At 40.7% G+C, this 26,401-nt stretch overlaps 2 protein-coding genes across 2 annotated transcripts; one reads left to right on the top strand and one right to left on the bottom strand.

Annotated features, from left to right (window-relative positions):
- Positions 1–2,586: 2,586 nt before the first annotated feature.
- On the top strand, positions 2,587–8,075 carry ubald2 (UBA-like domain containing 2). Its single transcript, XM_033971209.2, has 3 exons — positions 2,587–2,847; positions 5,212–5,265; positions 6,235–8,075. Exons 1-3 carry the CDS (start codon positions 2,728–2,730, stop codon positions 6,481–6,483), a joined length of 423 nt encoding a protein of 140 aa, XP_033827100.1. The 5' UTR covers positions 2,587–2,727; the 3' UTR covers positions 6,484–8,075.
- Positions 8,076–10,610: 2,535 nt separating this feature from the next.
- LOC129456465 (glutamine-rich protein 2) lies at positions 10,611–26,151 on the bottom strand. Its single transcript, XM_055223775.1, has 16 exons — positions 25,885–26,151; positions 21,319–21,426; positions 21,140–21,217; positions 20,913–20,996; positions 20,482–20,602; positions 19,653–19,862; positions 18,622–18,707; positions 16,125–16,247; positions 15,823–15,891; positions 15,559–15,723; positions 15,024–15,142; positions 14,629–14,694; positions 13,860–13,961; positions 12,126–12,288; positions 11,513–11,624; positions 10,611–10,747 (listed from the first exon to the last, which is right to left on the bottom strand). Exons 1-16 carry the CDS (start codon positions 26,149–26,151, stop codon positions 10,611–10,613), a joined length of 2,010 nt encoding a protein of 669 aa, XP_055079750.1.
- Between the last annotated feature and the right edge of the window lie 250 nt (positions 26,152–26,401).

The following is a 26,401-nucleotide window of genomic DNA, read 5'->3' on the forward strand; positions in this document are numbered from 1 at the left end:
AGCAACAGTATAAACTGGACCAGAACTCAGATGCTGTTAAAATAGTGAAACACTGGACACCGAACAAAACTGCACATTTATAAATAAAATATTTTTACAGGCTCAAGAAACTCATAGACCTAGAGCAGTTTGACCCTTAAAATTAAGTTGCAATGTTAGAAAATATATACAAAAATAATTAGGAATCATGGAGGGTTGTTGTGTCCTTGAGCAAGACACTTCACAGACCTTGCTTAGAGTGATGAAGTACAATGGACACCGGACACGTCCATAACAAATAAACTAATAATAATAAAATAACAATGACTGAAGTAGATCTTTGTGAGCCTGCTCCATTTACTGATAATACAGATGATACATAAGAACACTTCCATGGATGATACACACTAAACCATCAGGCTGTTCAAAAGAATCTGCACTTATTTAACACGAGTCAAACTGAAACGGAAGAATGAAGTGCTGTCAGTCAGAGGCGCAGCTGTGTCAGGTCACACTGTAGAACAGCAGAGGGCGCCAAAACCCACTGAATGACGCTGCAGTGGCTCAGGCCTGTGAGGATGTGCTGGAGTAGAACCCGCACACACAGATGTACACACAGAAACTGAGGTGTGTCCGATGTGTTTCCACCAAGGGCCGTAAATCAAAACAAAATACGTCAAAACACAGACATAATTAAAATATGTGCATTTATAAATGTTAGACTGAGCCACTAGATCTTTATTCAGCTTAGATCCTCAGTAGGACACACTAAATATTTACTTTTAGCTTTAGCAAGGAGGACTTTCAAAAACTTGCAGTGAGAAAAAAACATTACTGTTACTTCACTTTAATCGTTGTATCAATGGTTTTCCATCCATCCATGCATCCATTCATTTTCTTCCGCTTATCCGGGGCCGGGTCACGGGGGCAGCAGTCTAAGCAGGGACTCCCAAATTTCCCTCACCCCAGACACGTCCTCCAGCTCCTCCGGTGGGACCCCAAGGTGTTCCCAGGCCAGCCGAGAGACATAGTCCCTCCAGCGTGTCCTGGGTCTTCCCCGGGGCCTCCTCCCGGTGGGACATGCCCAGAACACCTCCCTAGGGAGGCGTCCATGGTTCTCAGAATGATAAAAAAAAAAAAAGCACGGTTTCCATAGTAATTAACAAGACAATTCATCTTTTAAAATTGTCAAAAGTCCTCAAAATGCTGAAAACCATGAGTATAAACCACTTTCCAAGGCCTGGCTGTAAATCTGAACCAGCAGCCTGTCTGACATACACCAGACACTCAAACATCACATTCAGATTTCAGACATAGACAAAGTAAGAAGTGTGTTGCCCAAGGACACAATGACAGTATTATGCACCAACAACTCTCTGGTTTTAAGATGACTGCTCTGAAAACCTAAACCTGTCTGTGCTTATTTGAATTAGAGGGAAGTGGAAGAATAAAAGCACTAAAAGAAGCAGGAGTAGGCTGTCTCGAAAAGGTTCCCTCATAGAGCTTTAAACCCTGACCCTCTCGTGTGTTTCTCATTTCCTTGTGTGCCTCCATTTTCTGTCCGTCACATGTGCTCTGTGTGATGGCTCTGTGTGTTTACGTTTGTACAGCTCGTGAAACCGGGAGCCAATCAGCGGCGCGCCCCGAGACGAGCCAATCACAATCCAGAGTTTACTTTGATACAGCGCGTGCTCGTTTACTGTGCGTTTGATCAGATCTCACAGCCCTCACGCTCGATCTGAGTTAAACCTGTTTAGTTCAATCCATATGATCCAAAACGTTAAGAAAAACCTTACTACTACTACTACTACTACTACTACTACTACTACTACTACTACTACTACTACTACTACTACTACTACTACTACTACTACTACTACTACTACTACTACTACTACTACTACTACTACTACTACTACTACTACTACATCCATCAGTTTAATCCATACTATTTTTTCTGCTGCTACTACAACTACTATTACTACTACTTCTACTTGTACTACAATTACTACTACTGGATATGTCAATTTAATCCATATTATCCAAAACGTTAAGAAAAACCTAAATTCTTCTTCTACTACTACTACTACTACTACTACTCTTATTTCTACTAAAACTATTACTATTACTCCTACTATTACTATTACTTCTACTACTATTACTATTACTAATAGTACTATTACTACTGCATTGAGCTCCAGTCTATGGCCCTCCATCGGTCCTGTGTTTTGATATGGGACCGTTGATGAAAAATATTTGATTGTAAATTTTATTGCTCAATTCCACATTCTTTGCTATTACATATGAATATAATTTTATGTGTGTTTTAATGTACTTTAACAAACATTTGATCTATTTATTATTATTTTATTTCAATTTTATTTTATTGTATTATTATTATTATTTTTATCTATTTGTTTGTTTATTTATTTATGAGAGGGCTCGTGTTTTACAGTAGCACCCCGCCCGCCCCTGCGCACCCAGACACCAAAACAAACCCTTCTGCACTCTTTTGAACGGGTCTCCTCTCCAGCCAATCAGCGCGCTCGTAGTAGCCTTTTGGACCAATCAGATCGCGCCGTGCTCTTTGTTGATGGTGACGGCAGCATGAAAATATTTTGTTTGTAGCGACAAGACGCGAGAGAAGCCCAACCGCCGCGGCTCATCCGGACTCTGCGGCTCCAGGGCGGTGTACTCGGGACCACCAGCCGCTCAGAGTGACTGTTTCTCGGCGTGGACGCGGTGGAGATGTCCGTGGACATGGAGGAGCTGAAGCACCAGATCATGATAAACCAGTTCGTGTTGACGGCGGGTTGCGCGGCGGACCAGGCGCAGCAGCTGCTCCAAGCGGCCCACTGGCAGTTCGAGGTGAGCCCTGAGCCGTGGCTTCTTCCGCGGCTTTAAGTGCCTGATTTAGCCGCTAAGCTCAAGGGTCCCTGGTCCAATTATCGGTCCGTCTGTCCCGTAGGTCTGTGCAGTCTCGCAGTGTTCGGCATTGGTCTTAAATGTGCTTTATTTCTGAGTGTATTTTAGTGTTGTCCCGGGGCCACGCTGCTCCGCCTGATCACCGCTAGCTCTGTGTTTAGCTGACACACCGGAACATTCAGCCGGATACAGCATTAGGCCCGCACCAGTCTACAATAGTCTACTGTTTGGGAAAGTTTGTTTACGAAATGAACGGACAAAGTCAGAAAAAAATCGGGCCAAAACCATGAATTGAACCATCAGGAACGAAACTAAAACTAATTCAACAAATGTGGACTGCTAAACAACCAAACCAACCAAAACTAGTACCAAAAACATGTAGAAACTGGATTAAATGTGGCCTAAACTTAACCCAGGACCTAAACCAACGCAAGAATTAAACTAAAGGACTAAACCAGGTCCAAACTGAAGGCCAAATCTAGTCTTAAACCAGGAACAAAACCAACAAAAAACAAGTTCTATTCACAAAGACAAGAAAATAAGACTGCAAACAAGGTATTTACCATTAGGATTTGTACTAAACTATAGCTAAACTAGACAAGACTAGATTAGGGGACAAATTCAAGGCTAAACTATGGCTAACAATTAATCAGTAGGAAGATTGACTAAACCAAAACCAAACAAAGTCTAAATGTGGATTAAGGCTGTGCTCACATTTGCAGTCTTCCCTCAACAAAGCTGGGACTAAACCAGGACTAGACCAGGACTAAACCAAGTCTGCTTCTACAGTGGGCTCAAACCAGGACCAAAGAAATGTGAACACAAATCGGGACTAAATCACATCTAAAACAGGTCTAAAAACTAGACTAAACTATGTCTTAAAAGGGACTAGACCAGGGACGAAACCTAAATTATGTCTAAAAATTCGGTCTGGTTTAGGTTTTTAGATCGGGTTTAGACCTGGTTTAGGTCTAAACCTGATCTATAAACGTCTAAAACAGGTATCTCCGTAGGGCTTGTGTTGTTATGCTCCTGTAATGATTGTTTATAGAAAAGCAGCTGATTCATGTTTAGACACAGGCCACACCTGTGTATTCAGGCATCACCTGATCAGCCTGGGGTCAGAGGTCAGATGAGACAGAGCTGAACGAACTTCGGAAAAATATCGGACTGTTCAGAGAAATATTGGTATTATTCTGTTAAGTTTAATTCACAGTGTTGTTTACCCATCAACAGAGGTGTAGTTGTTTAGACTTTTACTAACATGTTCTGAAGTAAATGTGGATGCCCCTGGAGCTGTTTACAATGTGCACTCTGAACAGAATCCTACTTTTGATCATAAATCACAAATCCAATCACAATACTTGTCAGATATTTAACCCAAATCATGCAGCTCTAGTGTGAAACATAAAATCCCAAAGCTGAAGAGTCCAAAAGTGAGTTGAGTAAACAATAGTTCTAATGTATGTCACGTTCAAGACATTCCTGAGCGGCTGGGGGAGGGGCTTGGGGTGAAGAGGGAGGGGTCAGAGCAGAATGACCCCCTCTTCAGCTCTGGGGGTCCCGGTCAAGTCCTGAACCTGGTCTAAATCTGTCTGAGACCAAACAGCAGCAGTTTTACATTGACCCTGAAGTCATGATGAAAGAGCTCAACAGAATCTATTAAAAAAACATTTAACCATAATGTTGTTTACAATGCAGCTTTGAAGTTGACAGCTGTTGATATTTTGATGTCATCAACATTTCCTGGGGGTGTGAAGCTAACTGTTGGCACTGCTCTGTCTCAAGTTAGATTCAAGCTCAAGTTAGACTTTGATCTGAGCTTTATTTTAACACAATCTGATTATAAAGAAGCTTAGCTGTAACTACAACAGGTGAGCTGAATTGTGCTCTTAAACAAGTCCCTCAAATAGCAGGACAGTCACTCACCATGAACGCTCAGATTGATCACAGGCTCCTGAAAAGGTGCTGTTTACATTCATTGAGTTTTCAGACAATCTTTTGACATTGTTTGTGGTGTCCATGGTAACATTCCATTATAGACATACATATAGAACACCCCCAACATGATGTCGCCGCAAAGTGTCAATTGTTTTTGGCTTCAGTTGAGTTTCCTGAGTGCTCCAGCAGAGGGGAAGCCCTCACACCTCCTCACATTTGTTCACTTTCGATAAAATACATAAGCTGTAAAAATCCCCAATAACCCATTATATATAACCCATTCATACGACCAGTTTGTTCACACATGTTCATGTCTTAGCCTTTCATGTTGTTGACGCTGGTTGTAACTGTTGTGTTCCTTTGCAGACGGCGCTTAGTTCATTTTTCCAAGAGGCCAACATCCCGAGCCCCCATCAGATGGTCAGTGCTCTCTCTCTCACTCTGTTTCTCTCACACACTCAAAGACACAACTTTTTTGATTTTATTTGAACTGAACCTAGGCCACGTTTCCACTGGAACAGGAGACTTTTAATCAGAGCCATTTAACGCGAAACTTCCACAAAAGTACTATTTATCCCTTCAAAGTCTGAGCTCTGCTCCACAACACACACTTTTACTGACACTAACTAAAAATGATCAAAATAGTTTATTCTTTTTTGACATTTAATAATGCCACTGTCTTTATGATAAAAGTCTTTTGGCTTGTCTTATACAGTAGAGGCCGGTACTATTGACATTATTGAAATTTAATATGACCATTTTAACAGTCGACTAGTCACTAGGGATGCACCGATCCAGCCTTTTCAGTTCCGATACCGATATTGAACTTTTGCCGATAACCAATATTAACCGATAACAGTGTGAGGACGGAAAATGGCTTTTATTCTTAAAACACATATAGCTGTTAAGTCCCAAAGAGGATATCTGATTCACCGATATCAAGGAACTAATACACAATCCAGCATTATTATTATTTTGTATCACGCTGATATTCGATACCAGTATCTGCATCAGTGATTCCCGACTAGTCACAATTATGTGTTGGATTCATAGACTGTATAAAAAAGTGGACTAAGTGAGTGTGACCATAGTATTCAGCTACAATCAAATGAAGCTCATCGAGGCTCACAGTTAAAGGGGTGATTTTGGCTCATAGCAACCGTTATAGAGGGAGGGGTGACAATATTTCAATGTAAAGTGAGTTGGAGCCAGAGTCGATGGAGCTGAAAGCTGGTGCTCACTTCCTATTTGGAACGTGGCATCTAGCAGGTTAGCTATGTCCACTTACATATACGGTTTATGGTTGCAGCTCTTTTTTTACAATGGCGTTTTTTTTTTTTAGCAGTACAGATCTTAATCCTGCCTTTCTCTTTCTCTCTCTCTTCACAGTTGCCGAGGAACACTCCTGCCACTCCGCCCAGTTTCCCTGACGCCATGGCGATGTTCTCAAACCTTCGGGCGTCGGACTGCGGCTCACCTCCGCCCTCGGCCCTGCCTCCCTCCTCCCACCTGCACGTGCACGCCCCCGCTCACATGCACGCCCCTCCTCACCTCCACGTGCACTGCTGCCAGCCCCAGTGGCCGCCCGTGTCGCAGCCAGGCACCGCGACGCAGCAGCCTGTGCCCGGGCAGAGATGAGGCACAGCGCTCCCTGCTGGTACGAACTGGGACTACACTAACACTGAAGCAGAGGATCATGGGAGGCTGCTACGAAAGAGGCAGCGGCGTTTTTTGGGACTTGGATTATGAATATATTATGGATGTTTCGACAGAACCGGCAGAGATATGGTAGCGCCTCCTCGTGGACATTTGTGGTACTGCAATAAAGAGTTTGCTTATAATGTAGAACAGCAAAAAGATGCGAGTTATTGTAGCCTTAAAATGGAGAATTTTATTATAGTTTTGTAAAGGTATTCTATCCAAAATTTTCTAGAATGCATTTTTGTTTTTGAAAAATGCTGTGATGGGTTGAAGGTCATGGTGTCTGAACAGTAAACAATTGTCTTTATTTAGGTTTGATAATGAGATTTTGTAAGGAACATTTTTTACAGTGAAGGCTGGCGGATGGCGTGCTCTGATTGGTCGTTATAAATTGGTTTATTTTAACATACGTACAGTGCAATCCAATGTGAAGTCAGTGAATTGAACTGGTTTGAACAATCACCCACTATCATGTTCTATGCTTCCTGTTATATGCGACATTTTGAGAACTTTTTCCCAATTCAAAAGAGCTGTGTTCTCCACACCAGAAAAACTACGCAGTTCACCTTTAAAGTAACATGTTTGATCCATCCCCCTTTTTAGACAAACAACCAATCAGAACCAACCCACCATTCAGACGTGCCAGCATCGACCAATTGGGTGACAAAGCTGTAATTTGCAGAACTATATTAATGAGAATTGGATTATTAATAAAGAAGAGGATCATGGGAGATTTTATTACAACTCTGATGGAGACAGCCACAAAGTCACGAGGAGCCATTTTGGATCTACAGTTTCACCTTTGAAAATGGATGAATAACAAGAACCACTTTAGAGATTTTTTTTTTGTTTTACTTTTTTTCAAATATTTTACAAAACCAACTTCTCGTTTATTTGGATATAACCCTGCAGACCACCGCCTCGGACAAACATAAACTAGAGAAGCTATTTCTACTGATTCAGCTGTTACCTCGGTCATCTTTGTTTTACTAACGCTCTACTAATGCATGTAGTCTGGCCTATACACTGCAATGAGTAAAAGGTGTGATCTTGTTTTTATTTTGTATTTAGCTAGGACTTATTTCAATGTAGTTTTAATGTTTTTTTAAGGGAATGCATCTGGAGAGAGGGTTGCTGTTGTAATCTATTGGGAAATAGTAATGTTTCAAGCTAAAATTTAAATCTAACTAATTTAATCAAAATTAGTGAAACTACTTAAATCAAAATGTATAGGGCACTTGCTTTGTTTCTAGGCGGGACAAGAATGACAAGAATCGAGGGTTTGTGTATTGTTTTGACTTGAGTGGCAGTACCATAAGTGTCCATGAGGGGGAGGAGACACTACACGGGTGTAGGGCTCTTACTGACGTCACTGGACCTCACTGGGAGAGTGTGTTTAGGACGACGACTGGAGATGTTTGTGTTGCGTTCGAGTTTGTTTGTACTTTTCTTATCGTTTGTCACTGGAGCCATTTTAGTTTGTTTTGAGAAATTAATAAAGCCATGAGCTGGACATTTTTTGGAAGAAATTGGTTTGGATGATTTTTTTTATGTTCATGCTCACATTTTGAACATGCCTATAAAACTTATCAGAGGTCATTTAAATCGGGCTAAAAAACAAAACAAAACAGTGAATGTGTAGTAAAGATAAATGGCCTTTAAAACACAGAGGAGCTCATATCATTCAAAAGATAAAATATTTAATTTTAAAATGTTGCAACTGTCCTAATTTGTCACGATTCTGAACCCAATCATCAGCCAAGCCCTGTGTGCTAACCACTGAGCTAAAATAATGGAGCGAATTGTAAAGGGTAAAACAGAGGTTAAAGATACAATTCATAACTTTTCATGTGGAGAAAAGACACCAGTTTGTCTCCATGGAGATATTTTTACTTTGTCAGAAATCTTCCACAGTTTCTTGCATTTATTTAACTACAGATATGTTTATTACTCAAAAATGCCTTGATAACCAGTCATTATTAACATGACGCATAACTTGGCCTGGTCATAAAGTTTAATGCCATACTGTGGGACATTATGAGTTTGAGCTAAAATGACTGGAATGAGTCTAGTGAAGGCAAGTGGACTTTAAAACAGAGAGGAGGTCATTTATGTATATACTTAACAAGTCTTCACAGGAAACGCTTCAGTTCATAATTTATTTTTAAAACGTGATTTAGTTGAAGGATCAGAAAAGTGCAACATGAGAGAGTTTAGAAGGACAGATTCACTATGGCCACAATTTAAAGTTGATAATTAATTTTAATGGCTGAATCAACGGCGCACTACGGCAGGCTCCGGGGATCAAACTCTCTCTCCCTTTTAATTTGTTTATGTAAAATTGCACTGGCTCCTCTTTGCTTTGTGTTTAAATTATAATCAAACAGCTGGGAATCAAAAGGGCAGAAGTGACGTCACAGTAACTTTACCAATGACGCCAAAACAGTTCCCACTTTAAATGGATCTTTGTTTATATATATTTGAGAGCTACATTTTCACAGATGGAAAAAAACATAACTATTATTTACCGTATAAAGAATACCTTAAATTAATAACATGTATAATTTGTAGAATAGATGTTTTTACATTTTGTTGAGTATACAGACGTAGATATGACAACTGTGACCTAGCTCAGTAGCTCTAACTTTTCACATTAATGCCACTAAAGAAAAGATTGGGGTTTCCAAGTGCCACAAGATCTAAACCTGTTCTGAAAGGTATGAATTGTTGCTAAATTGGATGTAAAATTGGACTACAGTATATAATTGTTTCAGAAACTTTAACAAAGAAACTAACCAAAAGAGATACATGCATTTGAGAAACTCTGACCAAGCTCATGCCCACTTTTTATTTCAAGCCATTTCTCAATTATATTTTAGATAGTGGCAGTCCCAATTTACCTATTTTTAATGAAGTCCAAAATTATTGTGTGTAATGTTTGAATAGAGCTCATCAGATGTTTTATGATATGTAAAATTAACTGCCCTAAATGTCACTTAAGCCCCTTTAGATTATCAGCACTTCAATGAAAACACTAACATCTGTCTCAAAATCTTCAATCTTTACCTTTCACTGGGTAAATTCTTCACTTGATTTAACTTTGTTTCTGATAAGTTTGTGAGGAGTTTATATTGAGCTCTCTGCTGCATTTGCTGACATCGGGACAAGAGAGCTCTGAGAGGCACAGCCCAGAGGAGACACTGACCAATCCCGACCAGAACTGCAGCATCCTACGCAGAAAGAGGGAGGAGAGAGTGAAGAGGGAGGACAGAGGAGGGGAGAGAGAAAAGGGAGTGGAGGGGGAGAAAATAAAGACAGAGAAACAGAAGAGAAGAGGGGAGAGGAAGGAGAGAGGAAGAGATCAGATTCAGTAATACTTTTTACATGTCACAGCAGGAAAGTTGCAGGTTAATTTTCCTGTTCTGTCCAGTCAAAACATGCTCAGTGTAATTCAAGATCTAATAATGGATTTCAGTACACCACTGCCATAGTAATAAACAATTAAAAACAAATATTCTACTGTTTGAAAAGTCCTCAAAAATGCAGTATAGGTGTCTTGCGCAAGGACATAAGAGAAGCACAAATTACAAGTAGTCAGAACTGAACCACCAATATTCAAGTTATGGTTTGGGGCCCAGTTCGAGTCCTGGTTTAGTCCTGATCTAGTCCAGGTTTTGTTTCGCCAAATTGGGATGTGGTCAACACAGCCTTAGCAACTATCTCAACCAACTGACCCATCAATAGATCCCTTATTCACTGCAGTACAAAAGTCTGGATCAGAGTCAATATTCTGGTGTCAAACAGAAAACACTCTGTTCCACTATGTTTTTAAACTCCATACGCCTTCACTAGAATCGTTTTGATCATTTCACCCCTCGAATTTCCAGTCTCTACTGAACTAAAGGTAAAATGTAGCTGTTAACTTGAAAACTACAGCTTCATGACATCACACGGTGAAACAGAGCATTTTGAGCTTTGGAGATGTAGACAGACTAATAATAAAGGTTTACTCAAACATTTGTGAATGAAACAAAACACAACTCTAAGTATGTTTTTCGTGAGGTTTAACCAGGAGGACTTCCCTTCCTGTATCCATGTGTGATCATACCTGAGGGGGGGCTGGGGCGCTGCAGACCCGAGCTCGGTGCACTCTCTCTGGGGGAAGGGGAGCTCCGGGGTCGGCCTCTGCTCCTGTAGGATCCTAAAGACACACTGTATTTACCACAGGGACAGCAGAGACACACAGAGTCCACCCAGAATATGTGTTTAACCTGGTTCTCCTCTGGGCTGTTCCCTCACTGGTGTCCACAGTCTTCTACCGCTCTATCCCTATTCTCTGCAGCCTCTTCCTCTGCACTTATCCATTTGCTTGATATTTAAACTGGTCAATAGCAACCTTTATTCTTGTTTTAAAGGTCCTATATTACACAAAATGAACTCTCGTGATCTTTAAGCAATGTTAGAACATTGTTACCTCCTCAAAAACAGACCTGGAGTTGTGTTTTGTTTCATTCACACATGTTTGAGTAACACTTTATTAGTCTGTCTACGTCTCCAAAGCTCAAAATGCTCTGTTCCAACTTGTGATGTTTAAAGCTGTCATTTACCTTTCGTTCAGTAGAGATTAACAAATCCAGGCATGAAATTATCCAAATTATTCTAGTGTATGGAGTTTAAAAACACTTCCTGTATTACCAAATGACATCACATGGTGGAACAGAGTGTTTTCCATTTGAGAGAAGAACTTGTTTTTCTCTCAAATGGAAAACACTCTGTTCCACCGTGTTCCTTGTGTGAATGAAACAAAACACAACTCCAGGTATGTTTGTGATAAGGAAACAGCATTAGACCAGAAAATAGCATAATATGGGCTCTTTACATCAAAAATAAACCACAATATTGCTTTAGATATATTTTATTCACTCTGAGGTTTATTAATATACGTTTGAGGGACGGTCTTATTTACCGTCTTTGGAGGCAATGGTTGGGAGTTTGGTTTCCATATTTTTGCTTGGTGTTGCGTTCAGGCGTCCTTTGTAAATGTTACCGTCCACTCCCAAAATGTCAACTTCCACAGACTGAAAACACACACAGCACACGTTAATTTAGATCATTTGTAATGGCAGGAGAGATGCTGAAGTTTGTGCCAGTTTTTGTTTTATGGGAACAGGCCCACTAATATTAACCATAAACCGGGTCAACACAATCTAACACAATCTGACAGTTAAAGAGGGGGTATTCTATATATTTTATATTAAAATGCTTAATTGTTTTTTGTGTAATATCCTTTAAACAACAAATACCACTAAAGAATTCTAACCTGTCCTCCAGCTTAGTGTTAAATCATAGGCATTCTAAACATTGTGATAATCAGGACTAAACAGGGACTAAACCCACACCTAAATGTGGAAACGATCTGGAGAAAACCAGGACTAGAACAGGACCAACGCAAGTCTTCATCTTGACTAAATTGGGCTCAAACCTGGACCAGACCAGAACCAAACCTGGACTAGCTCTACCCAGATCACTGTAATATACTGATGTAGTTTATTGTTATGTTAACGGTTGGTGTGTTGTACCTGTCCGAATGTGTCGTCGATCTGGGCCAGCAGGCGGCTCTGCTGGGAGCTATGCTGCACTGTGCTGCGTTGCCTCTGGTTAAAGGACGTCACCGTGTGGCTGCCTCCGCAACTGCGAGAGACCGAGTACAGGCTGTAGTCTGCTACCTCCACCACACGCTCACTGAAGAGAGAGGGAACAGAAGATATGGGAGAGACAGGAGGGAGATACGAGAGAGACACAGCGAGGAGACAGAGTACAGGCTGTAGTCTGTCACCTCCAGCACATCACTGCCCAGAGGGTGCAGTGATGGTGCATGAATTTATCACATGGGTGATAAATTCATGATGGCAATATAAGGATTTTACTTTTGGATATATAGATATCAGTATTGTGTTGTGACACCTCATAGTGACTAATGTTAAAGTAGTGGAGATTTTAAGTTGTTAAAATCTAAACTCAGCATTTTCTGACACTAGTGATAAATGCATTTACCAATATTTATCCTACAGTTTATTGGGTTGTTCCACAGCTCTTTTGTTTAGCTTTTATGTTATTTTTACTAATGCAGCTTTATTGGTGTTTCTACTGTTTCAAACATGGTGGATCTCTATGGTAATAGACACTTTCTGATGTTTCATCCTGAGCTCCATACCAATGAATATTCATCAATTGATATAGAGGTACTTCCTCCATCTGTACAATAAGCCCCTCCCTGACCTCTCCCTGACTCACAGCTTGTTCTGGTCTAGTCCCTGGCTCAGTCCCTGGCTCAGTCCCTGGCTCAGTCCCTGGCTCAGTCCCTGGCTCAGTCCCTGGCTCAGTCCCTGGCTCAGTCCCTGGCTCAGTCCCTGGCTCAGTCCCTGGCTCAGTCCCTGGTCGGGCCCCTTTCTTCGTCGGTCCTGTTGGAGCCTGTCTATCTGCCTGCGCATGGTTCGGTAGCTCTTCTGGAGCTGCTCTCTCTTGCATCTGCTGCTGGTCAGGTTGTAGGAGTTGATCCCTGGGCTCAGACTGAGAAACACACACAGCTGAGTCAGGATTATTCAATTTAACATGTGCAAGTACAATTTTACTGTCAAATATTAGACTGTAATGAGAGGTGTGATTGTACTATACATTATTTATAAATGTGCTAATGAGCAGACAGAACTACATGGACCAAGCTCCTTTGCTCCGTTTCAGAGCTGTCAACACCAAAAAATGACCACTTAAATTTAAATAATTTGGAACAGATAAGATAAAAAAGATCAATAAAGTTCAACAAAGATCTGGACAAGCGTCACTGAAAAAAAGACTAGGGCTGTCAAAAATATTGAAAAACAGATGCTTATCAATACTAAAGCTCGTATCAAAACTAGATACTCATTTGAGCAAGTATCAATACTAAAAAAGTCAAATTCACAGGACAGAAATAAACCTTTCCTGTACCGCTTTAGAATGATCTTGAGCTGTATCAGAACAAGTATAAGACACAAACTACCATTTAAGTTTTTAAAATCACATTCTATTGTCTAATGAAAGATTGTTTAAAAAAAAAAAAATTATCATCGAGGTATCGGAATCAGTATTGAGTATCTATTCCTTAGAATCAAAATCAAGTTTTAGTATGTAAAACACTAAAAGGACAGCTGGTCTACTCTGCTTGTGTAGTGCCCCCTGCTGGAGATCAGATGGTCTGTGTTATAACAGAATGCCAGTAGAACCCTCAGACCTCCTGTAGTGCCCCCTGTTGGAGATGACTGGTGTGTACAAACCTCCTGCAGTGCTGTCTGATCTGCTCCAGCATGTATACAGTGAAGGGCCTCAGGGATCTGTGCGGCTGGAAACTGGGAGAGGCCGGCAGCGTCAGCAACTGTCTGTAAACGAAACACAAAATATTATTCAAAATCACAAAAATTACAAAAAAGATTAACCTAGACAAAGATAACTCACACATTTAGGAGAGAATCTATAGTAATTTTAGTTTTTATGTATTGCTGTGTTTCAGATGACATCACAACATTCTATAGGTCAATAATTTATACTTTGCAGCTGATTTTATCAACATTCCCTGGAGGTGTGAACCTAACTGGAGGCACTACTCTGAAGTTCTGTTTCTCAAGTTAGACATTAATCTGACCTTCAATTTAACACAAGCTGATTTAGCTAGAACTACAACAGGTGAGATGATTTGTGCTAAAATTGAAAATCAAGTTGAAAATTGAACCCTTAAACAGGATCATGAACACTTGAATCACTCACAGGCTCCTGAAAATGTGCTGTTCTTAAGATTTAAGACAATCTTACACTTTTTAGCAGTGTTCACTAATGCATGTATTTTTGTCAAATACATGTAGAACAGCGAGATGAGACTAACTCTAGATTAACTCACCTAATTTTGTAGCATGAATATATTTTTTAAGGTCAAGTAAGTGAAATCTAGACCCACAAATATAATCCAAACTAAATATGCATAACTTTTTGCAGTGTATATTTCCCTGGCCCTCCCAGGGCCTGTGTGTGATCTGTGCTGGTGAAACTCACGGTCCAGGAGTGTGTTTGACCACAGGGCGGTCACAGGACAAACAGTGGAACCTCTCCACAAGCTGCCTAAGACGACAACAACAATAACAACAAAAGGACAGAATGAAAAGCAGTAAAATATATGACTGTGAATTGAATCATTTTAAAATCAGAACTGAGTTTCTAGTGCACAATTTCAAGTTCAAAACATTACCATCCGAGAGAGAATGAAATCTGAGCCTTTAAACTAATACAAATGCATGCATTTCAAAAGGGGTGGAGGGGTCGAAACTACAGTGTTAGCAGCTTTTACAGAGAATAAGACCCCATGGAGACACAAGGAGGGCATCTAAAACACAGGGACATTTCAGAACATGTTTGTAGAGGTCTAAACTACAGGGTTAAAAGAGTCGTACTTCCGGATCCCTGCAGCGTCGTCCTGCTCTAGCGCCCCCTCGTTCTTCATTCGTTCCTGGATGGTTTTCCACCGATCCTCCAGCTGCTTCTTCATAGAGTCCAGCTCAATGCGGTTTAACTAAATGGATTTAAACAGCACATTTCAGGAGCCTGTAATCAATATGAGCTTTCATGATCCTGTTTAGGAGTTTGATTTTCAACAAAAAGGTGAGAGTGACTAACTGAAAAAATGTTGGCTAATGCTAGCTTGCTTGTGCTTGTGAACAGTCCAAATCAGCTCACCTCTTGTATTCCGGTTAAGTTAGTTCTTTATGGTCAGATTGTGTTAAAACAAAGCTCAGATTAACGTCTAATAGCGCTTCAGACAGAGTAGTGCACACAGTTAGCATCACACCCCTAGGGAATGTTTTTGACATCAGCTGCAAAATATTAATATGATGGGTACTCGCTAACTAAGAGAAACTGCAGAAACGTGTAAAGGTTTCAGAGGGTTTACAGTGAGTTTACAGTGATTTTACAGAGAGTTTGCTGTACCTTACGGTCCATCTCTGTGGACAGCTTCTCCATGAGTTTGCTCCAGTCCTGCTCACGGTCGGTCACTTTGGTCAGGAGGTCGTTAAACATGTTACTGAGCTGCTCTGTCACAGAGTCAAACTGCACACGGCTCACTTTACTGTCCAACACGCTCTTATCTGCACGCTGCAAAAAACAAATAAATATGTCCAGGGGGCACACTTAGGCACACAGCTGAAAAACACACACAAATACCACACTACACCACCTAAACATTAAACTTACGATTTCAGTTTCTACTATATTTTTGTTGGCTTTCTTCTCCTCCAGCTCCTCTGTCATCTTGTACAGTTCCTAAAAAAACATGATTATAATATTTCTGAACTATAAATGAGCAATGAACTGTTTTGTGTGTGTGCGTGTGAGTGTGATACCCTGATGTGTGTCTGCTTCTCCCTGTTGTGTGTGAGTGTGTTCGTGCGATACCTTAATGTGCGTCTGCTTCTTCCTGTTGTGTGTATATGTGTGTGTGTGTGATACTTCGATGTGCATCTGTTCTGCTGGTTGTGTGTGTGTGATTATGATACCTCGATGTGCGCCTGCTTCTGCTGGTTGTCTTCGTGCAGACATCGTGTGGTCTCATGCAGTTTCTCACACTCTGTCTGAAGTTGGAGGATGGTCTTCTGCACCCCGCTCACCAGCTGAGCGCTCTGAGAGACACAACAAAAACAACAAATGAACAATACATGCACTAGTTACATGGCTGACTTAGGAATAAGACCACGGCCATATGGCCGACATGGCACTTAGAGAGACAAGACCACTGTAACATGGCCAAAATAATGACTTTTAAGAAAGGGATTCTTTGGATGGTGATTAAATACTCAATACATGATTCACTCTTCCTTATATTTATGTCTCTTTCTTGCCCTTTTTCCCCTTCCCCCTGTGTCAGTGCCTCTCTTTTGCCTGGGTGTCTCTCCCTCTCAGTCCTTCTCTTGATTAGGCATCCCTCCCTGTGTCTGTCCTTCTCTTGCCTGGGTGTCCCTCTCTCTTGCCTGGGCTTCTCTCCCTCTCAGTCCCTCTCTTGCTCTGCTTGGCTGTTGCTGCAGCAGTGCGTTGACAGTCTCCTGGAGCTGTTCATGTTCCTGGAAGAGAAGGCTGAGTCTGGAGCCCAGGCTGAAGGCTGTGTGGCTGAAGAGCTCAGAGTTCTCCTCTGTCGGGCCGTCCTGGAGGCTCAGCTCACAGGTCAGAGACTCCATCATCTGATGCAGCATCCCGCGCACGGCTTCAAGCTAAGGAACACACACACAAAACCATACACACATATACACTCGCCAAATCACAGCCGCATGTCAACAAAAGGCTTTCTGTTTGTCAAGAAGAAAGCCAAGTTGCTCTGTGTGTGCGTATTGCTACTTGTAACAGGTCTGATGTTTCAACAAAGATGTCTGTGCTTTTCTCTCGACTGGATTTAACAAAAGTTTGCTTTCTCGGTGACTTGATCCATTGTTGTAACAATTCAACCTATCAGCTTCAAATATTTGTCTGAATGTTCTGCCTTTTCCTAATTACTTTCAGCAAGTGCCAGTACAGACTAATAAATGTGTAGAACTCAATTCACAGTTTCCACTCACCATTTACCCTTTTGAAGTTGCATTTGGACTGATTTGTGTAAGTTTATAGAGCCAATTTAGACTGATAAATGTGTAGAACCTAAAGTGACACACACCAGTCCTTGATGAGCCAGATTTAGGCTTTTTTATTTCTGTTTGATTATGTTGCGTGCTTGTCTCTTATAGCCTAGTGTGCGGTACTGTGGTGCGTGTTCCTGTGCCCCTTTGTTTGTCTCTGTCCATGTGTCTGACCTGGTCCTGGAGGCTCTGCACTGTGTCCTCGGCTGGAGCCTGCAGCCTCCTGTCCCTGAGCTCCTTCAGACTGAGCTCCACTGAGTGCACCTGCACCCTGAGCCACACACACGTATCTGTACCAATGACTACAGAAGTTACTGACACAGGGCCAGACTTAAGAATAAATAAATCCATAAATAAAGAAACCCAAATATACTTTTCACAGTACCTGCTTCAGCCCTCCTCTGTCTGTCCCTGTTACCTGAGCTTGCTGAGCGCACTCCTCAGCTCGGTCACCTCAGTCCGGAGCATCTCCAGTCCTGGGTCTAGTCCTGGGTCTGGCTGTGGTCCTGGATCTGACTGTGGTTCTGGGTCTCTATCGCTGCCCCCTGCTGTCTGCTCCTCTGCACTGCTTTTCAACTCTGAGCTCTCAAGCTTTCACAAACAGTGCAAACAAAACAGCACTCAACTCATTTTTAAATCAGAGTTTGAGTTGAGGAGGTAATATCGGTTTGGTGCATTTGACTGAAAACCTATAAGGATAATACGTTGTTACCAAACTGGAATATATTAGTCTCTGTGGTCTTATACTTCTCCTGCTACAGCTCAAGTTCATTCTAAAGTTATTCATTAAAGGTTCATTTATGTCCTGTGAATGTGACTTTTTTAATGTTGATACTATCCTGTAGTGAGGACTATATTAAGGCTTACTAAAAATGATGCGATATGTCAAACATCCTGCTGTCCCTGTATTTGAGCTTCAAGCTTCTCACTGTGAGACAAATGCAGTTGTATTATTGTATCTGATGTCTGTCTCCTAAACCCTTGCTTATATTTCCACCATGGTTTCCTTCCCTCCTTTGAACTTTGGGACATCACTTAACATGGCACATTTAATTGATTGCTGAAAAATGGAGGAACAAGGTGAGGAATCAAAGATAAGGAAGTGAGGAAAGAGAATTGAGGGTATCCACACTTTAACCTCTGCCCCTACAGCTAGATGTTTATAATTGGAAACACCTGACTGTAATTAGGGCAGTCATGTGTGATGTCACCAACTACAGAGGCCACTGAAGACAGCATTTTTGACCAAAAAGCTGCATATCTACCTAGTTTGCACTCAAATTGTAAAGAAATACTATTAAAACACCATATACAGTGTTAAGTAGCAAAAAAGTGGATTTAGTTCCACTTAAAATGTGACCAGTTCCTCTTTGGTGTTTCTCTGACTGACCTTGTCCCTCTCACTCAGGAGGCTTTGGACCAACGCTCTCTGCTCATCCAGCTCCTCCTTCATGGCATCAAACGCCTCATCAGAACCTGCAGTCAAAAAGGTTGGGTTCATGGTAAAGAATTGATGAAGTCAGAGCCTGTATTAGTCTTACGACGAGACGCTGGTTTTGATAAATCCTTGGAAACAAAAAGCATGCTAATGTTGAACCAGATCACTGTCTCACTGCACAGTGTAGTTTAAGCTTGCCAAACCACCACTTGAACACTGGCTCTGTGTTTGTCAACAGGAAACCTTTCGAACTTGCTGTGTGTGCACCTATAGCTACCTGTAACAGGTCTGATGTTACAGCAAAGATGTCTGTGCTTTTTCTAGATTTAACAAAGGTTTGATTTCTCTGCTGGTTCTGTTGTTGTAATGCTTCGACCAATCAGCTTTAAATATTTGTCTGAATGTTCTGCCTTTTCCCAATCACTTTAAGCAAGAGCTAATCTAGACTGATAAATGTGTAGAATTCAGAATTTCCCCTCAACATTTACCCTTTTGAAGTTGTATGTGGAGATGGATTTGGATTTTAGAAAAAAACATTTTCTTAATTGGTTATACTTGTAGGATTCGGGAGCGTCAGGTAGTTGTTTTGGTACAAATGAAAAAAAAAAATCTGCTGCTTACTAGTGTGATGTGCAGCTATCCATAGGAGGGGGGCATCTGCTCCCATTGGGCACAGCAGTTTACTAACAGAGAAGTCAGCTGAGTTTCTTAAAGTAATTTTAGATCATTACGATTTAAAATTTTAACAATGATCCACAGGTATCATGGATCATAACGATAGAATAGACACATGCACAATAGGTCTTCTTTAAAATGCAAGTTTGTGTTGTAATACAGTGAGTTCTTGGGCCTAGACACTGATAGAAATGATCAGGTACAACATTTGTGCATTTACCTTTTGGATATCCCAAAGTAGAATGTGATTGATATAAAACCACCAACACAGTTGGTGGTTTTATATCCATCCTCCCCCTCTGCTGTACCTGTGTTGTGGAGCAGGTCTCGTAACCGGAGCAGCTCCTGTCTCTCCCGGCTCCTCTCCAGGTCCAGGGAACAGAGCCGCTCCTCCAGTCCGTCACAGCGCTGTTTCAGGCGGCCGATGTTTTTGAGCGCCTCCACTGTCTCCTGGTACATGAAGCTTCCACAGGCCTTCTGCGTCAGGGTCCGGACCCGGGCTGAGCCAGGGCCCGGGTCTAACAGTGCAGAGAGGTGAAAAATCAGTATGACCAAATTATAACATATAGCCAAAAAAAAAAAGAAAAAAAAAAAGAAATTGATACTTTGCAGAAACACGGTGGAGAGCTGCATATATGTCGATATAGTAGAATGTTCAGCAGTTACCATAGTGACACAATACACACATATTCACAAACACAGCCTGATAAATCTTTAGATGGTCTGAAAACTCAAGAAAAAGTACAAAATCGATTTAAACAGAACATTTTCAGGAGCCTGTGATGAATGCAAGCGTTCATGGTCCTGTTTACATGTTTGATTTTCAACAAAAAGGGGGAGAGTGACTAACTGAAAAACTGTTGGCAAATGCTAGCTAGCTTGTGACTGTAATATTATTTGAGAGAGTTTGTTTAACAACACAAATCAGCTCATCTATTGTAGTTCCAGCTAAATCCATTCTTTCTGGTCAGATTATGTTACAACAAAGCTCAGAGCTCAGATTTAAGTCCAACTTGAGTAACATAGCTTCAGACAGAGCAGTACCTGTAGTTAGCATCACAACCCCAGGGAATGTTAATGACAACAGCAGCTGCAGCATTTATCATAAAACTGGTGTTACAAACTGTTGAGCCATACCATCTTTGGCCTCTGTCTCCGTTCTGGACTCTTTGGTTTGAGTTTTAGATGAAGGAGAAACATCTGAAGTGTTTGGTTCTGTTGTGATCATATCTTCATCTTTCATGGTCTGAATGAGGCCCTGGGCAAACATGATCACATTCTACAGTGAAAACTACATAAATGAGACCATACGTCCTAGTTTTATTGTTGAGTGAGTGCAAACCCTGAAATTAAGTTATAAATTATTAAGTTATTAAGTTTGGTGAAAGACGTTTATGGACACAAAGGAGCACGTCTTTGTCAACCACCTACTAATATTATGAGATGAGCATTTGAGCGAGAGAATGAATAGGCAAGATTACTAAACTGTTACAAAGTTGATTATACAGTTAATATTATGTTGTGTATATATGTGTAATAGCTAGAATATGAATATTTGAAAGTCAGACCTTTTGTAAGTTCTGCCTCTCTGTGATGAGGGCAGACTTCATGGCTTCCCAGGTCACGTAGCGCTCGTCCTCCTCTGGAACCCTCTGGAACAGACAAACCACAGACACTGAGTCCTCTGCAGACTACAGTGCTATGGAGCTGCTCTGTTTCATGCAGCTCTTTTATGTCCTGTGTATTGTACACACACACGTCCGCTGTATTTCACATGTGTTTGTGCTGCACTGACCACAGCCTCCTCCAGAGCGTCCACTCTTTGGCCGTGACTTTCCAGGGTTTTCACCCACTGAGACTGAGCTGCAGAAGCCTGAAACACACATTTAAATCATCTAGACAATGACTGCTTTAGAGTTAGATTCATTATTTTAGTGTTATCTCTCATTGTCAGAGACGGTCTGCAGTTCTGACCTTATCCTGTTGGTGGCGCAGTTCCCTCACATTGTCTTGAAGTTGATCTGTCTGTTTCTCTATCCTCTGAATCAGCTCCAAAAAATGTTTATCGTTGCCCACACTCTCCTAAGAGACCAGAGAGAACAATGACCAAACTACTTATGAATCAGTTATAACTATTTAAATGTCTGACCCGATCAAACAATGCACTTTGGGCGAGGTTTGAACTGGCAACCCTCTGGTACTAAAGAGTTGGACCTATGCACTTTAATACAGAAGTTTGAATACCCCCACACTCTGGTAAGTCAATAAAATTTCTAACAATTTTGGGGCTGTCGTCATAGAAACTCTGTGACCTCTGACCCCAACCGAACCGAGTGAGTCAGTGTGTTCAGCGCAAACTGTTTCATCTCATTAGCTCTGGGTTAGCGTGGCGTTAATAACAAACGGACGTGTTGGGGCTTGTGGGCATGGGAATGTCTAACAGAGGGTCAGTGAACCACCACGGCCCAAAACAAACACACTTTCATTCAGTAAAAACTAATTAGAGGCAGTGCAGTCTGCCGGGTCTATCTCCTGTCCTATATTTAACCTGTCAATGAGAAGACATCACTCAGCTATGCCCAGAGGTTACTGCAGTGGCAAAAATAAATATATAAATACAATTATTTTCCTCATATTGATCGATCATGATTTTAAATGAGATTTTATCGTGTCAAAAATTAATTAAAATGTCTTTCCTTGTTCATTTCCTGCACATAATCACGACAGACATAATCACGTTTTTTCTTTCAAATTTTGACTTAATTTGGTGAAATAATACCTTTTGTAAATATAAATTACAGCTTTACACCAATCAAGAACAATTTGTGAAGAAAAGTGGAAAAATAGGGAGAATTCTGTCCAAAAGTTAAGCACAATTTACACGCAAGAAACACATTTTATCTGAAACTTTAAACATTATTTTCAACCAAATAAAGGTGTTTTCTTATCATTTTATTTGTCAACTAATACTCTCTGTGTACATTAGAGGAACACTGGCGTGGTGCACTACATGGTTGCTAGGTAACAGTTATGGAATTCTGTAGGGTAATGTCCTGATTTCCAACCAGGAAGTAAAATTTGACACCTAAAAAAATTGTCAAACTGGGAAAAAAAGTGTAAAATGTTTAGTAAAATAATGATATAAATGAGTGGTCTCACCTCATATGCACTGTGCATTGCTCATAACATGTTAATGAAAAAGTCCAAAGGTGAAAATTGACAATTTGATTAGGTTAAAACTGCAGAGCTCTAGAAGTAAAAATCTAAGTTTATGTTGCAGTTTACACCTTCACCATATGTAACAGAGCTGAGGACAGAAGCAACTGGAGGTAAGTGATTATTGATACTTTGCAGTGACATCAGGCTGGTGGTATTCTACATGTATCTCTATGGTGCCATATTCATCAGTTACCATGGTAACACAATGCACATATTAACAAACGCTGCCAAAAAAAACCCTTTAAGATTATCTGAAAACTCATGAAAAAATGCAAAATGGATTTAAACAACACATTTGCCACAAAAGCCTGCGATCAACATGAGTGTTCGTGGTCCTGTTTAGGTGTTTGATTTTCAACAAAAAAGTTGAGTGACTAACTGAAAAACTGTTGGCTAATGCTAGCTAACTTGTGGCTGTAATGTTATTTTAAAGGGACTTGTTTAACAGCTGAGCATCACATCTCCAGGGAATGTTGAAGAGATCAGCTGCAAAGTATCAGCTGGGCATGTTTTAGGTTGATGATGCTAACTCAAACTCGAACACCAGATAATGCAGTCCTGCAGACTCAGGAATGTCCCTATGGCTTAATCTGCAGATCATTGACTCGCTGCAGGGGACCAACGCTGAGCTCGAGTCAATGAACCAGGCCTAAACCAGGATTAAACTGAACCAAGACTAAACAATGACTATACCCTGTGTACACATTAAAGTGGGGGTATTGCACTTTTATGCGATTTCTAACAACACATTACCTTTTATCTTATTGAAAATGCTATATTTACCGAAACAATGTATTAATTGGTTTAATAAGTTTCTGTTTACTTTTTGACGCTCTGATTCACCCCTCTCCTTGCTCTCCATGCTACATCACACCCTCTTCAGAGTACAACTACATTACAAAACTGTGCATTGCATCAGGTTTGTCAAGTTTCATGTTTTTGTATATTTATGGAGGGGTTGTGCCCAGGAGAGATCACTAGATTATGCAGACATGCATGGATGACATATAAAACAATGTTGATTTTGCACAATACAACCCTATTTAATGACAACAAAACCAATTTGGAGGTAACCAAAAAGTAAACTATTCAGGCCAGCCACACTCAAATAAATACAAGGAGACAACGAAGACCAAACGAGACTAGACCAGGACTATATTAACACTTGACAAAAAGCTAAACTAGGAGCTTAAGTCTGTTTTGTGCCTAAACTTTGGACTGAGACTTTGAATAGTTTATACTTTGCTACAGTGTGTTTGTGTTTGTGTGTCTGTGCGTGTTCAGGTGAGTGTGTGTGCAGGTCAGTGAGGGTCGATGGAGGTCACAGTTAATCCCTGAGTTTGGTCTGACAGGACATGAATGATTCAGGCTGAACTCTGTGGACCTGCGGAGGCTTTTCATGAAGCTCTCTGTGGGGGGCTAATTACACCTCATCTCTGCAGCATCACAGGTCGAACATGGACCCGAGCCAGACCAGACCTGAGCCAGACCGGACCAGACCAGACCCAGAGTAGGCAAGGGGAGACAGAGAGAGGAGCTATAATTGATATAATATATTTCATATATAATATACTTCGTTAGTCCTGAGTATAAATTAGTTTATAACCCTATAGTTTGTAATCTCAAAAAAACCTTCACTAATTACTATATAAACGTATTGTTCAATAAAAGATAGATTGAATGATAAATACAAGTGAGGACATTTTTGTTCTGTGTTACAATAAGATCTGAGCTGTGGAGGACTGAATAAATCACTTGTGACTCATTATAGATAAAAAAACTAAAAACTAAAAAAACTATAAAAGTGTTTAATTTTACTATCTATTTTTAGCAGCTCATTGTCCAAATTTGTTATTGGTAACAAAAAAAATCTAATAAAGTTACAGATGGTAGCTTTAAACCACCTCCACTACATAACTTTGCAACTAAACTGCTCCACTTTTCAGTGTGACAGCAGAGCCAGAGCTAGTGCCCTCTGCTGGAATTTTGTGTGCACAGATGCCATTGCTACTGGAGCCTGGAGGGATTTTCCAGACACACAGGCCCCATTCACATATAGTTTCTGGAAAATTGCCAGTTAAAGCAGCATGTGTGAATGGAGTTGTACTACAGGAAACACCAGGGCTGACGTGTCCACAGTAGTTTACGAACTCTACATAATGCATAAGAAATTACATTTAAGCAGTAAAGTGGCTTGTTTCATTTAAAGTAATTATCTTTCATCTTTGTGAGTGTGAAACCTGAACGGAGTCATGTGAGAGAGGCCTTTGTGCTGTCGTCAGGGGCTTAACATGATGATGACACGACTGGAGCATCACGACCCAGCCTGGCACCAAAAGTCCAGCTCAAGTCTCCTCCTTAAAAACACTGTGTGGTCTATAGTGGTCATGCATTACAATTAAAATGTCTAAACTGACTGCTCAGAAATCTCAAACCAGGACTTTTCTATGGCTCGTTTTGCAGTAATAATATTAATCACCGTACAGCTGGTGAAATGTTCATTTCTGTCTTGTAAATGTTTTTAGTATCAATACCTGCTCAAATTAGTATCTAGTTTTGATACTAGTTTTAGTATTGATTAGTATCTGATTTTGACAACTCTACTAGTAATATGGTGGAAAAAAATCTGACTATGATCTCATCCTTTTGACAATATAGTTACTGAATCACGATATGAGCTCACCAAAAAAGCATACTGCTGCTAAACAGACATTTTTCTCCACCCACTTCTCTTACTGATCAGCCTCTGTCATGCTCCAAGTGAATGTCAGGTGGATTTATCCAATCACGGTGAACTCAAGAGATGACTTGAGTTGGCTCTAACAGGCAACATAAATATACTATGTAGATTTACATAAATTGTGACACAGTTGAAATTGTGATCTGGCTTTAAGAAAATTGTGATATTAATGTTTTGGCATATTGCCCACCCTTATATAAATGCTAATAGAGTAAATACAGTTGTGCAGTATAAACAATGTTATTCAGGCCTTCTTCTTTAGTTCTAGTTTACACAAATCATTTATTTCTGTATAAATTCTGGTTTCATTTTAGACAGTCCTGTCATGGATGATAGGTTAGATTCCTCATATTTTACTCATGATTAAATCCAAGTTTAAACCTAGTTTACTCTTAGTTGGCTTAGTTCTGGTTTAGTCCACATGTTCACATATGACCAATTTTTCTTTGATGCCACATGAATTTTATAAGTAATAATAAATAATTTTGGGTGCTATTCCAGTCTCTTTTCAGGTGTTACATTTCCTAAAAACGGTGTTAATCAGTGAATTCCCATGTCCCTCCACGGTGGTCAGACTATACCTGGGTGGTTCCTTGTCCAGTCTCGGGGGGGTCGGTCTCCCGCGGTTCTCCAGTCCGGCTCCGGGGCTCACCCTCCTCTGTCTGCGGCTCTAGGGTGCTCTCCCCCGGGCTGGTGTCACTGAAACTCACGGTGATGTCGCGGATTCCCAGCTGCCTCAGAATGCTGTGGAGAAGCGTGTACATGGCCCTAAAGTTCACCAATCCCTGCCTCGGAGAACTGATAGACAAGTTTAACAAATCGTACAGGCTAATATTTTCATCCGCCATTTTGATGGCCACACAAATTGATTTTAAATTAAATAAAACCGGTAACAGTCAAGTGGTCGCCGGTTGGTCCACTGAAATATCGCCTGAAAAGCTTTAAAAACTACCGCATAAAAATGTAACACAGTCGTAGACTCATGAATTAAGTTACAAAAGGTGTCATTTAACAGTTTAGCATCCTGTCTTTTCGCTGTTCTTTCGCATGTGTTTGGTAAATTGTGCTATAAAAAAAGAAAGACAATAGAATCCTTGC

Source organism: Periophthalmus magnuspinnatus, chromosome 8 (assembly GCF_009829125.3).
Source record: "Periophthalmus magnuspinnatus isolate fPerMag1 chromosome 8, fPerMag1.2.pri, whole genome shotgun sequence".
Classification (NCBI taxonomy): Eukaryota; Metazoa; Chordata; class Actinopteri; order Gobiiformes; family Gobiidae; genus Periophthalmus; species Periophthalmus magnuspinnatus.